The sequence below is a fragment of the Halictus rubicundus genome, chromosome 1 (assembly GCF_050948215.1).
Source record: "Halictus rubicundus isolate RS-2024b chromosome 1, iyHalRubi1_principal, whole genome shotgun sequence".
NCBI classification, from domain to species: Eukaryota; Metazoa; Arthropoda; class Insecta; order Hymenoptera; family Halictidae; genus Halictus; species Halictus rubicundus.
This window is the reverse complement of record NC_135149.1, coordinates 5474443-5488551: the sequence shown is the minus strand read 5'-3', so window position 1 is coordinate 5488551 and position 14109 is coordinate 5474443. Positions and strand designations below refer to the sequence as shown.

At 34.5% G+C, this 14109-nt stretch overlaps 2 protein-coding genes and 1 long non-coding RNA gene across 7 annotated transcripts in view; 1 reads left to right on the top strand and 2 right to left on the bottom strand.

The window, feature by feature from the left end:
* Positions 1-2073: 2073 nt before the first annotated feature.
* On the bottom strand, positions 2074-4017 carry LOC143365535 (uncharacterized). The gene is made up of 3 exons (XR_013084565.1): positions 3928-4017; positions 2174-2563; positions 2074-2088 (listed from the first exon to the last, which is right to left on the bottom strand). It is a non-coding gene; the product is annotated as an uncharacterized LOC143365535 (long non-coding RNA).
* A 3488-nt stretch (positions 4018-7505) lies between these two features.
* On the top strand, positions 7506-10433 carry Naxd (NAD(P)HX dehydratase). The gene is made up of 2 exons (XM_076786962.1): positions 7506-7722; positions 7937-10433. The coding sequence occupies exon 2, from the start codon at positions 7968-7970 to the stop codon at positions 8910-8912; it is 945 nt and encodes a 314-aa protein (XP_076643077.1). The 5' UTR covers positions 7506-7722; positions 7937-7967; the 3' UTR covers positions 8913-10433.
* Positions 10434-10529: 96 nt separating this feature from the next.
* The window catches only part of Nkcc (sodium potassium chloride cotransporter), a 62426-nt gene continuing 58846 nt past the window's right edge, over positions 10530-14109 (bottom strand). For 4 of the 5 annotated variants that reach the window (XM_076786678.1, XM_076786693.1, XM_076786703.1 and 1 more), the window contains exons 17-19: positions 13744-13889; positions 11972-12083; positions 10530-10686 (exon numbers count right to left, since the gene is read on the bottom strand). In XM_076786678.1, coding sequence (XP_076642793.1) covers positions 10551-10686; positions 11972-12083; positions 13744-13889 — 394 coding nt within the window. In that variant the 3' untranslated portion in view covers positions 10530-10550. Of the gene's footprint in view, positions 10687-11971; positions 12084-13743; positions 13890-14109 lie in introns of those variants that run through there. The other variant, XR_013082126.1, reaches the window with a different exon arrangement.

The following is a 14109-nucleotide window of genomic DNA, read 5'->3' as shown; positions in this document are numbered from 1 at the left end:
TATGGGGACGCTTAAGAAGAGTTTAATTAATTTATAATACATAATATAGGTCATTAGGCATGGGCAGCACGGACAGCACACCACTCTTTTAGTTTCTCCTTCCTACAAACAAAAAGGGCCTTACATTAGGACGCAATATATGTTCTGCTCTCATTGTACAATAGATATATTTCGAAGAAAAATTTTTTTAAATTCTACAATAATGTATATACTCACTTTCAATTCATTAATCAACTCAAAATAATACTGTTTTGACATTTGTTCTAAATTACTTACGGTGGTAATCCTGGTAGTAAAGCATTCTTGGAAAAATAGGTATCTGAAATAATTAAAAATATTTGTGAGTACTATATGAAGTTTAGAGTACTAAAATAATACTATACAATACTGCACGGAAGATATTATTGATTATAACATAAAGTTATTTGTTTTCCATGCGTATCTATATATAATAACAATACAATTTATCATAACACGAGAAATATGTAATGTACGATGTGCAACTTGGAATAAATTATACTGTTTCAAAATGAACCAGCACAGCGATAACCTACTGGGACATTCCCAATATGTTACCGTCTTCTTCATCCATCGACGATTCTCTGGTGCATCAGCAATAAAACACCTTAATACGACTGGAATTTTTTTCTCGTGGAACGTAATGCCTCCATTTGACATTATCAAGTTTATGTCAGAGACAAATTTTTGAAGATAATTGTTACAATCCTCGGTTTTTTGAGTGCCTTTATAAATCCCTACTACAATGGGTTTACTATTTAAGATATTTACAATTCTGACTTAAATAGGCCAAATTTGAATTGTATTGGAACTATCTAAACTACATCCATCCACATGAAAATATAATTGCAACTCTCCAGGAATTACTGGAGAACATTGAGATAACTGTTGAACTATTTCCAACTCTACATCAAAATGAACATACTCTCCTGGTTCTACCACAGAGGTGACGACACTGGTACATGGTATACTAATGAGCATTCTTATATCTTTCGGCAAACTAGAAAAATACGAATGGGTACGTAGAAGAGATAAGATGTTGTTCCCCTGAGTGTGCGTTAAATTATTGTCCACAAAGCAAGATGCTAAACCATCACGAAATGATACTTCTGAAACAGTACCAGCAGATTCCCAAACCACATCATCGCATGAAAAGGTAGAAGACGAATAATGCGTGAATGAAGATGTGATGGGAATATTAAGAAGACTTTCATTACTATTATTACTGACAGGCACGGATAAAGAAGACGTGCTGGGAATATGTTCTGCAGATTATCAAGATTAGGGGGACTTTGTAATTTATTGTCACGTGAAAACTTCCTCAAATTTGAGGTTATTTCGCGCCGAATATTTCGTTTCTGCCTAGCGCTTAATTTATTATACGGTTTTCGCGAAACCGACTTCTTCAAAACTCTACGATCCATGGGGGTAAAAGAAAACTGAATAAAGAATATACAAAATATATAATAATGTGTTACGTGTATTGGTAACAATACCACGTGGCAATACTTATCTGGCGTCTTCTCTGCTTCTATCCTTCCTTCCTTCAAATCCACTGCTCATCCAGTCTTCACTGCTTCAGAGTTAATTCACGAACTTAACAATTAGTAATTAACTAACAAAGGAATCACTAAAAACAAGACGGAATCAGAGCGCGTGTCGAAACACCGACACCTTCGTCGTGAGAGGTGTTGTTCCCGGTCTGGTGTCGCAAACTGCACTGCGCATGATCCCTTAACGCGCAACACCTAACATACGCGCATCATAAATTAAAAGTTATACATATTATAGCTTTAAAAGAAATTAATGAATTAAAATTAAAAATTAAGAATTAAATTAATTAAATTAATAATGTGTGCATTAATATTTACGCGTATTATTGTGTTAGATCCTTAAGGGCATGCGCACAGTTGGCGCGGAATTTGAATGTCATTTGTTTCTAACGACTGCATGCAGAAAAATGCAACTCGCTACGGTCATTCGCTATCGTGCATCCCATAAAGAAGATCATATTTCGAGAAGCGAATTTCGTAGACAATTGAGGCAATGGAAAGGGTAAGTTTCAGTCTCCTGTATCATATAATTAATCTAAAATATTGTATATATTACCGGTATATCATTATATTATTTTTCATATGTTTTTCAGATTCCAAACCGTCGTCCAGAGAGGACAATTCAGAAGCCGGCGAGGTATAAGACCACCTCGTCGGATGGGGAGCCTCGGCGACGGAAACGCCCCTTTCAATCAACGAGTGCTCTTGACTCTGATGAGGAGCTCCGGCGACTTCTGGAGGCCGATTCGCCGGAGAGTCATGGAGCAAAGTCGACATCGTTGCTCAATCCTCCTCCCATACCACCACCAACCTCCTCACCAATAGATTTGTCCGCTTCCTCCACGTCCTATTTACCACCACGTCCTATAACACCACGTCCTATAACACCACAGACCCCCGCAACCATCACAAGATCCCAATTTGAGCAACTGATGTCGCAAAACGAGAAACTGATGTCGCAGAACGAACACCTCGCAAGAAAGCTGGACCTCCTGGAAAAGAAAATGGATCAGTATGTAATTTAAGAAATTTAAATTACAGTATGATGGCAATATTTAACAAAATTTACTTCTACTTTCTAGAATATTAAAAAAAGGGAGCAACCTCATAGTTATGGGAGAAAGCCGGAATGTCTACCTCTTCAAACGAGGGAAGAGGTAGACAACTTCGAAAACTGCTCCGAACAGGAGTACAATAATGTGGTAAGTGTATGCATTTATTCCATTGCTATATGCGCACACACGTGTGAGTATATATATTAATGATATAACTTATTATTTTTTAGGTTGACTTCTTTGCCCATGTAGGAGGGTACAATCTAAAAGAGGCACTGAGTGCCTCTTTTAGAGAGGCTGTCGCAGACAGCCTCCTACCCTCATACACGTGGTTTGGCAGGAACAGTTGCCAACCATTGTGTCCCACGAAAATTGTGCGGGCCCTTTTCGGTAAGAATTATTTATTGCTTAATACATTAACTTAATAAGCTTAATATGACCGTGTAAATAATCTTTCTTAAATAATGTTGCAGATGCAGTTTGCGAAAGCAGATCTTTCTCAAGGCCCACTCGCCTCGAATTTCAAGATTCGATGCGAGTGGTCCTGAAAGCTCGCAAGAAAAGGGTCCGGCACAAGAAGCCGTCGGGCAGTGCGGCGAGGTATGTTAACCCCTGGGAGCAGGCAGAGTAACCGGGGGCGCAAGTGGAGGGAGGAGTTTTAGTGGGTAAACCCTCGCTGTCACATCGCCCCTCTGAAACGGGGGGCGATCGCTTGGGGAGTCCCACACTTTCTCGGGGTTGGAATGGCCCCGAGAAGTTGTGCGTAACGCATTTAACCTCCCTCCACTGAAAATAAGAAAAATAAAAAAAAACACCAAACAGCACTTTTCAGTGCTCCAAACAGCACTTTTTAGTGCTAATTTTAAATTATATTAAATCATATTTTAAATTAAATTGGCTTTTTAAATTGACTTTTTAAATTAAATTATATATTTTAAATTATATTAAATTATATTACAATTATACTAATTGTAACAATTTGAAAATAAATTCAATTGAAATAAAAAATTAATACACATTAAAAATATTCCGTCATCCCTTTCCATATTCTTCTTTCAATCTTCTTCGAATTCACTTCCTCTCGCACGCACACTCTTCGCGCTCTTTTCTCTCTCTGTCTCGCACGCATACTCTTCGCGCTCTTTTCTTTCTCTCTCGCACGCACACTCTTCGCGCTCGTTCTCTCTTTCTCGCACGTACGCTCTTCGAATTATACAACACGGCGCTTTGTCTTTCACGACACATTGTGGTGTTTACGCATCACTTTATCTTTATTACGCATTGAAACTTAAATAAAATACCTTTTCCCACCCTACACAGGAAGATTTACTTCAATTTTTACCGATATTTACTGTTAGAACAAGGTTACGTCCGTTCTTAGTGCGACGGACCTGCCCTCTATAACGAAGCCAAAGTTTGGCTCCCATGCCGCATGATGCCGCATGGAATTTTACCTGTAGGCTTCGCATGGATGTGACAAACATCTGCCGCCGCATTTCCTTAGGAATTTCACGACACACTTTGGTGTCACAATCAAAGCACAGGAGTTCCAAATTCTGCTTCGAGCAGGGTTTGGTACGAAATACATAACTCTTTTGCTTCGAGCAGGATTTGGTCGAGTAGGCATTTGGCTAACTGGGTAATTCTTATCGTAACATTACATATCAGTGAAACTTGTTCGATTACACTCGAATTTGACCTCATTTTCATCAGGAAAATCCCCTCCATTCGCTCGTCACAATTTTATGAGGATATGTTAAAAAATCTAAGAGTTTAAACTTTCATTCGTGGGCGATTCTCCATCCGCTTACATTGTATGTCGTCTGTCGTCGCTGGGTCTTCGACGTTCGGCGCTCGTCGGTCCTCGTCGGCCGTCGTCGCCGTTTATTCGTCGAGCTGGCAAAAGTTATCCGAAGATTTATTCGAAGCCTTCGAATAAATCTACGGATAAAAATGCTAAATACAGTCCAATTTGTACCGTGTTTAGTGTCATTTTAATCAGAAGAATGCCACGAATTAGTTGGCGCAAGTCCCATAAAAAAATAATGAGAAATAAAGAAGTTTTGCAATTGGATTGGCAGTTTCACACCGATATCTCGCGACTCTACGAGCTCGGAACTTCAAAGACCAACGACCGACCAACAACCTACAATGTAAGCAGATGGAGAATCCAGCATTATTGGCAATTTATGCTTTTATGTTTTTAATCAGAACAATATTGTTAAGACGAATGAGTTGTAGAGCTTGTTCCGATCAAAATGAGTGCAAACACGACATCATTTGGACTGTCTTTAATGAGATTGTAATTTTTATCGTACCATTACGTATCAGTGAAACTTGTTCGATTACACTCGAATTTGATCTCATTTTCATCAGGAAAATCCCCTCCATTCGCTCGTCACAATTTTTTGAGGATATGTTGAAAAATCTAAAAGTTTAAACTTTCATTCGTGCGCGATTCTCCATCCGCTTACATTGCATGTCGTCTGTCTTCGCTGAGTCTTTGATGCTCGGCGCTCGGCAAAAGTTATTCGAAGATTTATTGGAAGCCTTCGAATAAAAGATATAGATAAAAGATGAAAAAATTATTCGAAGTTCGAATAAATCCGCTTCGAATAAAAAAAATTATCTTTATTCGTCGGATAAATTCTCGTCGAATAAAATTATTTATCTGATACTCGTCGAATAAAGATACTTTTTTTATTCGAACCTTTGAATAACGAATAAAGATAAAGTATCTTTTATTCGAATCGTTATTTAAATAATTTTTTATCTAAATAATGCCCAACTCTGGTCACAGGTGCCTTTTGGAAGGACAGCCCACCTGTTATCTAAACATTCTTTTAAAGTCCTTTTTTACAGTCGCAGAGGAAGAAACGCTCTGTATTTTGGATTTCAAGTAATTGTAGACACTTGTATGATTCTGTTATATATACTACTTTGATAAAATTAGAAAATAAAAATTATGTGGCGTGTGTAATGTCGTACAAAGCAGTTTCAGATGAATGATAATGTGTTCAGGAACTGTTACAGAAATATGTAAGATCACCCTGTCGATGAAGTATCGAATGCGGTTTATGACACGAGCGACTGGAATCCACCTCTTTTGAGGAGTTTAGTACACACTGCATGTCTAGCCTTCCTTTAATTAGTTTTGGAGGCAGGTCTCTGGAAGTTGTGGATGCATTCGTTTGTATGGTCTGGCTTGCGACTCAATAGGGATTGTTAGCGTACCATAAAACTCCAGATGTGACACAGAACACAGGTAGGTGTGCTGGGCGCTACGTCACCAACGCACTAAAGGACTGAAATGAAGGAAACACTTTTATTTTTTCAATGATCGTCGCAAAAAATTGTTCTTCCTTGAATATGGATGGTACCATGGTATTGGGTTGTAAAGGGGTGTTAAACAGAGCTGCAATGCAGCCCATAAAAAATTAGTAGAACGGTGAAATAAAGAGTAAACTAGAATGTTTTCGAGTAAAATTATTTAAAAATAGTTCTAATGTGTTTTTAAAGTCATCTAGTAAAAATCTTATGGTGCTGAGGTGGAAAAAATATTTATTCATGAAAGAAATTTTTTTTTAATTAATAATAACAGTAGCTATATATATGAAAAAATTTAAGATAGTGTTGATGACAATAGCTCATTATTAAATTAATATTCAGTTTGGTCGCTTTTAAACTTCGATGTGAGATCTGTATTTGTTCGAATTTTTCCGGATTTTCCATTTTTTACAACTAAAGTTTGCAACTACAAACTTGGAAAAAAAATAAAATACGTATCATTACAATTAATATTATTCTTAATTTATATTAATTAGAGATTTTGTACACAAGATTTACATGTTAGTTACATATTTCATGTACAACAATTAAGCTGTACGTTCTAATCCTGGTTAAAAAAATAATGTGCGTTCAGTTTTATGCTAAAAGACTGACCGGTTCTGTCCCAGGAAAGACTGACCGGTTCTGTGCCATGCTAAAAGACTGACCGGTTCTGTTCCAGGAAAGACTGACCGGTTCTGTGCCATGCTAAGGCTGAGCAGATGTCAGCACTATATCGGGAACGCCGAAAACCCGGGCGTGAGCACTCTCATTCCTCTCTGCTACTACATTAAAATTAAAATTAAAATTAAAATAATATTTAAAATTAAACATTAGATATTAAAAGTTTTTACTAATCCGTTTATTGCGGTCGGCCGTCCTCGCATTTGTATCCGAATTTTCTGTTTCTGTATCTGTTTCCGAATTTGAAGTTGTCAGTTTATCTTGTCAGTTAATTGCAGATTTGGCCATAGGCATTATTAGTTTACAAATTCGCATTTTGGAAATTAATTTTATGAAATTTAAAAAGATCAGAGTCGTAAATGAAATTGGATTTTGTTCCACCAGATTCCCAAAATAAACACACCGTGGAATCATGCTGTGAAGGAAACCATCTTTGCTAATGAATGTCAAAATTCGCTTTCTTTTAATATTGTTCTTTTACACTTCTTCTGTTGTCCCGACATATTTTACGCAGTTATATAAAAAAAAAACACTTTACCGACATATTTTTCATTCTAAATACACAGTGTTTCCATTCTGCACCTAAAAATATTGAAAATTGTATTTATGTGATTTCATTTACACGGATCACTTTTTATAATGTGATAATATTGCGATAGTATTGCGGTGTAAATGTATGAACTTTTTCGTAATACATGTGTGCAGTAGAATAGTGAGTAACAACCGTATGCATTATACATATTTATTTATATTTTAGTGAGTAAATTGCCGGCCGCATTTCGGACTTTTCAATTGTATAAATACATATTTACATACATAGGTGTCATGTTTTTGTATTGTACCTTCAAAATTTTCTGGTTATACTGACACTATTTTACATCAACGAATTTATATTATTTGTATGCGACATATAAAAACATAAATTTGTACAATGTTTTCACGTGTGAATTAGGTTATATGTTGTAGGTTATCGGCTCTGTGATATTTCTTACTCGATGTTCTTGTTCGATTTCTCCTGAATTAACATTTGGTATTAAGTGACGGCGTTTGTATAAATCACCATTTAATTATTCCGATTTCTACAGGTAATATTGTACTTTAATTAATATTTTGATATAACGAATATTTAGTCTTCTATGAAGATTTAATGAATATTGTAATAGAATATTTTAGATCAAGAAATACGGTACTGGAACAGACTTACTAAATATTCATCATTAAGAGAATTATAATAATAGGTATACTAAGCAAACTTGTTGGTTAAGAAATGGCACTTGCTATTTTACATTTTGTCCACAGGAATTCATTGAAACCACTGTGTGCTTTTACCATGACCACATCAGCGTCAGTAGATGAGCGTATGTTAAAAGGAATAAGAAGAATAATTCCAAATTTAAACAATGTTAAATATAAAGGACAAGATGGTAGAATTGGTATATTTGGTGGTAGTATGGAATACACTGGTGCGCCATTCTTTGCAGCTATGAGTGCACTTCGCACTGGATGCGATTTAGTGCATATATTTTGTGTAAAAGATGCCAGCATTCCTTTAAAGTCATTTAGTCCAGAGCCTATTGTACACCCAGTCTTAGATCAATACGATGCTGTTAAACAAATAAGACCTTGGCTAGATCGTCTGCATGTAATTATTATTGGCCCTGGTCTTGGTAGGGATGACAAAGTATTTAAAATAATTGTCGAATTGATTTCCATCTGTCGAGACATGAAGAAGCCATTGGTGATTGATGCCGATGGATTATTCTTAATTAGTCAAAAACCTGATATTATAAAAGAATATCCAGGTGTCATACTGACGCCAAATGCTATGGAATTCAGTCGCCTAATGAAAGGTGTGCTTGACAAATCTGTTCAACCTTCGCCAATAGTCAAAGCTACCGATGTTAAACACTTGGCGGAAGCACTTGGAAAAAATGTTATAATTTTGCATAAAGGGTCGAAAGATGTAATCGCAGATGGGCACAAAGGTACAGAAGCAGTGTCATGTGGCTTGGCCGGTTCTGGTCGACGATGTGGTGGGCAAGGAGATTTACTGGTTGGCGCATTAGCTGTGTTTTGGTGGTGGGCAATTTGCGCAGGAAGTTGCGAAAGTTCTTTATCAGCTCCAATAGCTGCTAGTTATGCTGCATCAAGATTAGTAAGAGAATGCAACTCATCTGTATACAAGATAAAGCAGAGAGGGATGCTAACCTCTGACATATTGGAGCAAATACAACCTGTTTTTGCAAGAATCTTTGAAACACATTGCAACAAGTGAGCTATTTAGTTACAGTGACAATATAATTGGTTTTGGTACACAATATTTTGAAATACTATTTTGGAAGAACCCTTTAATATTTACTATATAGAATATATACTATTGTACAATATATTGTATATATAATTGTATGCACGTAGTAAAAAGATTAATGTTGATTATAGAACATATTCGTTCAATGGGAGAAGTCGAACACGGAGCACTGATTCCTGAATTATGCTTATTCTTATATTTTAATTTTTAAAAACAAAATATTGCACATGCTTATATTTTCGTCTGCTGATACATTTTACGGAATTAAATTATAAAATTTTTTATAAAAATAAGACTAATGTGATTGGAATAGAAATTATAAATTCAGGAATTTTACAATATAATTGATTATAGTAAATTCATTATGATTAATACGAAATTTGTATGACATTTTGCATTACAAAATAAATAATACACTCAACATTCGTATGTAGACTCAGTGATTATTTGCGTTTTTTATCTTATATTTACAAATATGTGGACAGAATTTTTTTTTATATATATTCATACATTACAATTCTTTATTTACAAAATAAATTTGCATTTTAAATATGGAAACAAATTTCTATGCACAATGGAAATTTTATATGTTATTTTATTGATATAAATTATTTATATTTAACGTTAAATAACATAATAAAATAAAATAATTTATAGTAAATTATCTTTCGAACTTATATTTAATTTATATTGTTTAAAAATTATTTCTTTTATTAACGAATATTGATTCTATAAGAGAGAAATATTTTAAAATATGATTTTATATTTGTTTTCTTTGTATTAAATTCATAAATGACAATATGTTTACATATAAAATGTTTGGTATCCAAGCATCAATACTGCATATTTTCTAGTATATATAAGAACATTCTTATTGAGTACGCTATCGCTTAATGTAAAAAATGTTACCTTATAAATGTTAGCGTTTCTTACGCAGGCACAAAAGCATTTATTGCCTTAAATAACAAACAGAAATAAATCAATAAAAGTCTTTAAACGTACAAACAACTATAAGTACAACAATTTTTGTTTCTTCATTGAATCAATCCTGTACTATACCTTTCACTCAATTAGAAAACTTGTAATATCACGTATATTACATTAAAACTAAGTTAATAGAGTACATACTATTAATTTTAATATGTGTCTAAGAAGTTTTTATATAATTTCTTATATTCACGCGTAATACATGTAAAACTTGTCTACTATTAATGTAAATATAGGTGATAATTTTTCACTCATAAGTACACGACATTTTGTAAGTTTGTTCTGTATGTGTACTCCCTTATTTATGTGCCCTAAAATCTTACTAATAGTAAAATTATGATATTACAGTTTACAAGAGTCCTTATATTCTTGTCTTTCGTTTCTATGCTAAAATAATCTCGTCATTAAGTACCCCGGGGTTCAACGGTCAGGGTAATACTGTATAAAAACGAAAACAGATCGTAGCACCTATACAACTTTTGGCATGAATATACCGAATACTGTCTGTACGTATCAGAGAATGTTTTCGCGTTTGCTCAAACATTGCCGTGTTGTTATTCAACGTAAATTTCTTTCTAGAAGTTTAAGATTATAATATTGTTTGAATTACATTGTAAACTACGAGTAGAACGTTAATACAGACGTATGGTTTCCACGTATCAATAATGTTGGTGGCATATCTTTGGTTAAAGCTTCCAACCATGCCATGTAGAGTGGAGCGGAAACTGCACCTTTCCGTGGCATCGGTAATGACCTATTATCAGAAACATTGTCATTTGTTAATATAAAAATCATGAGTTTAATGAACACATTCGCTACCATAGATAATGGTAGTAGTTCAATTTATTTTTGCTAAGAATTTACATTTTGTGAGAACTACAGAGAACTACAAGGTATTTGCAAGCCAAACTAGTCAACAAATTTTTCTAGCAAAATTAAGGCAAAAGCAAAGCAAAGCTTGCTCTCGCCAGAGCAAAGTCCTCCTAGACTGATGGTAAGTTTTGATTGGGTTTTAATTTTGTTCACATACCAGTGACGGACAGCATAGAATGCTTTTGTAATTGAAATGCAAGTAAAATACAAAATACCCCTACTGTATATATAAATTAGTTGATGAGTACCTTGGCATTTTGTATGTAATCATGTCGTGGAATGTGACATGCTATTGTACTTTATATTTAAGAGTTCATCAAGTACTGATGAGATTAAATACAAAATGCCAAGGTATTCGTCAACTGATTTATGCATTCAATAGAAGTACTTTGTGATGACATAACAATCGAATACAATATCTAAATACGTTTGGCATTCGAAACAAATAAATTGCAAGTTGATAATGTATTTGTCATTCGAATTAATTTTTTAAATGCTTTTTGCCCATCACTGATTCTTGCAACTTGAACGGAAAGTTTTGCATGCATATTCCAAGCTATCTTACTATTGCATTTGGCTCGGAATTTATTGACAAAATTGGGTGTGCAAGTTTAAAGTAAATTGGTAACAACCAAGTTAGCCAAATGCTGTTTCGAGCAAATTTTTCGCAATGTTCGTATCACACTTTGCGAGCAAAAGGCTTGTCCCTCCTACAGCAAGATTTACTCTTAGAACAAGGTTAAGTTTGCTCTTAGTGCCCTCTGTAACGAAGCCAAGATTTGGCCTCGATTTGGTCTTGATTTGGCATAGAATTTTGCGTGCAAACTTTGCACTCAAATACCGAGCCTAATGCGGAAACAGATGGATCGGAATTTATAGACAAATTTTGGTGGCTAATTCATAGCAAATTGCTTACTGGGAAATTTCGTAGGAGGCTGATTTTGTACCAGATCGACAGCCTCTTGCCTACACATGTATAATGCACGGATTTAGTAAAATTCGCTGAGAGAAAGTTTGGCCAACTAGGTATGTATCAGTTTGTAAAATAATTAATAATTAAATATTTTTGTCGAAACGATGACAATAATGCCTAATTTTTATCTCATGTATAGCGAATGCGTTAAAAATTGATAAAAACTTATATTCTCAATAAAAATGATACTAACATAACAACTAACGTCGACTGATTGGAGTTTTCCAATAATAACTCTCGAAGTCTTAATTGTCTATGCGTTTTTTCTTTCAGAGACTGCAGTTCAAGTTCCGTCACATAACATTCTGCAATAAAATCATAATATTAATATCTCAACTTAAAATTATATTTGTACATTAGATTGATGTACATATATTAATCCTTTTAGCAGTGATGGGCATGTATGCTTGCCGCAGGCAAAACGCTTCCCCTACCAATGTTTCTTTCGTGCAGTGCGCACCTTCGCTGCGCAGCGGTGCCTCGTGCCTTCGTCTCTCCCCTCGTACGTTCCACCATAGCCGATCCGTGCACGACTTACGCCAGCTTATACATACTGTCTATCCACATCCACGAAGCGTCGTGTCATAATACGTGTCCTCTCTGCGAAGCTTGCTCGATTATGACACGATGCTTCGTGGATGTGGATAGACAGCATAAGCCGCGCAAATGGTCGGCTACGGAGGGGAGAGGCGAAGGCATGAAGCAGTGAGCGAAGATGCGCGCTGCGCGAAAGAGACGTTGGTGAGGGAAACAGTCAACTCAGGGGCCCCTATCGTGTCCACCACTGCTTTTAGTGTCGAACAACGACGTATCATCGTTGATTGCACTTGCGAAAGTGATTGTTCTATTCTAATTTGTTATACATTTGTTTGAATTAAAAGTTAATTTGATTAAAAGAAGTTAAATTTTCTTCATCCGCATTTGTATATAATTTTTAAAAAGAATATTTAATTAGAAATTAAAAATAATATGAAAATAATTGAAAATATGATAAATTCTTAATATCAATTCTAGTTGATGTATGGTTGGGGGGGGGGGGGACTTTCTGTAATGCAAATAGTAGATAGGAGATTTAAAGATCAACTTAATTTTGTCCTCGGTATATAAATATACACGTTTTCGTAGTTCTTACGAAATAAAGTATAACTTTTGTTTGAAACATTTCATCAATTTTTGCACGTATCAAACGTTATACTAATTTATAATATCCACATTAACAATTTGTAAGGTAAAAAATATCAGGAGCGTAAACGTAATAAACGTTATCACTGCCTATCCATTTTCAGTATGGACTGTTCAAACTTTAACTTGCAATAACTTTTAGTAGGGGAAAGTTACGAAAAGCAATGAAAGTGTTACTCAGTTTGGTAAATGCTATGAAAAGCATATAAACCTTGAACTATCTACTACTCTATCTACTGCGATCTACTGTATATCAATCGTTTAAAAAACAATTAAGAATTTTTTCATATTTTCACCGATTTATTAAATATTTTAGCATTTTCAAGCGAATAGAACGAACTGTGTATCTTAAAATTAACCCTTTTCACTCCGTTAGGATCCCTATGGAAACATAATGTGCACCATACAGTATTGTTAATAATAGTAATTTTTTAAACATTTACGTTCATTGGTATAAGACAAATCAACAAAAGAAATAAAAATAAATGAATTCATGAGCCTTCTCGCTTTTTCCTTTTCAAAATAAACTTGTTTGATTTTCGAAAGCTTTAATATAAAAAATGAAGTTATTAATGGTATAAAAAAATGGTTAGTGTTAAAGGCTTATATATTTTTGCAAAACGATTAAACTCTGTAACTTCTTGATCTCAAATAATGTCTCTATTGTAATATTTTAATATTTAAAACGAAATATTTTTATTGAAGTCGATGATCACAGTTGTTCAGTACATAAAATATCAAAATAATAATTATTTAGAATAATTATATATTTTTGCGTTTTACCAGTCTCGGCAGTATCATTCTTTCGGAAATCAGATATGAGTTTGTCGAAGAAATCTAGTGTTTCTTGCTTTGGTTGTACACTGATATCATCCACCATTTTGAGGCTTGTATACCTTATCCTGAACTTCGCCATGATTTCTGCCATTCTAAACATCGGAACAATAAACAAATTTTAACAATAATCTAAATCTTCGATATTTCAAATGATTATGAATAATTTATCGTTTTCCTGTATAATTACTATGTACCGTGGATCCAAGAAGTATTTGAACACTAAACACCCGATTTTTGAAAAAAGTGTTTATTTAAAATGTGATAATTTCGTAAAAAATGATCGTGCGTCAGTCTCTAGTTTCGTAATACATC

Excerpts from the sequence above, each read along its gene's own strand:
- Naxd (XM_076786962.1), top strand. The coding sequence starts at position 7,968 with ATGACCACATCAGCGTCAGTAGATGAGCGTATGTTAAAAGGAATAAGA.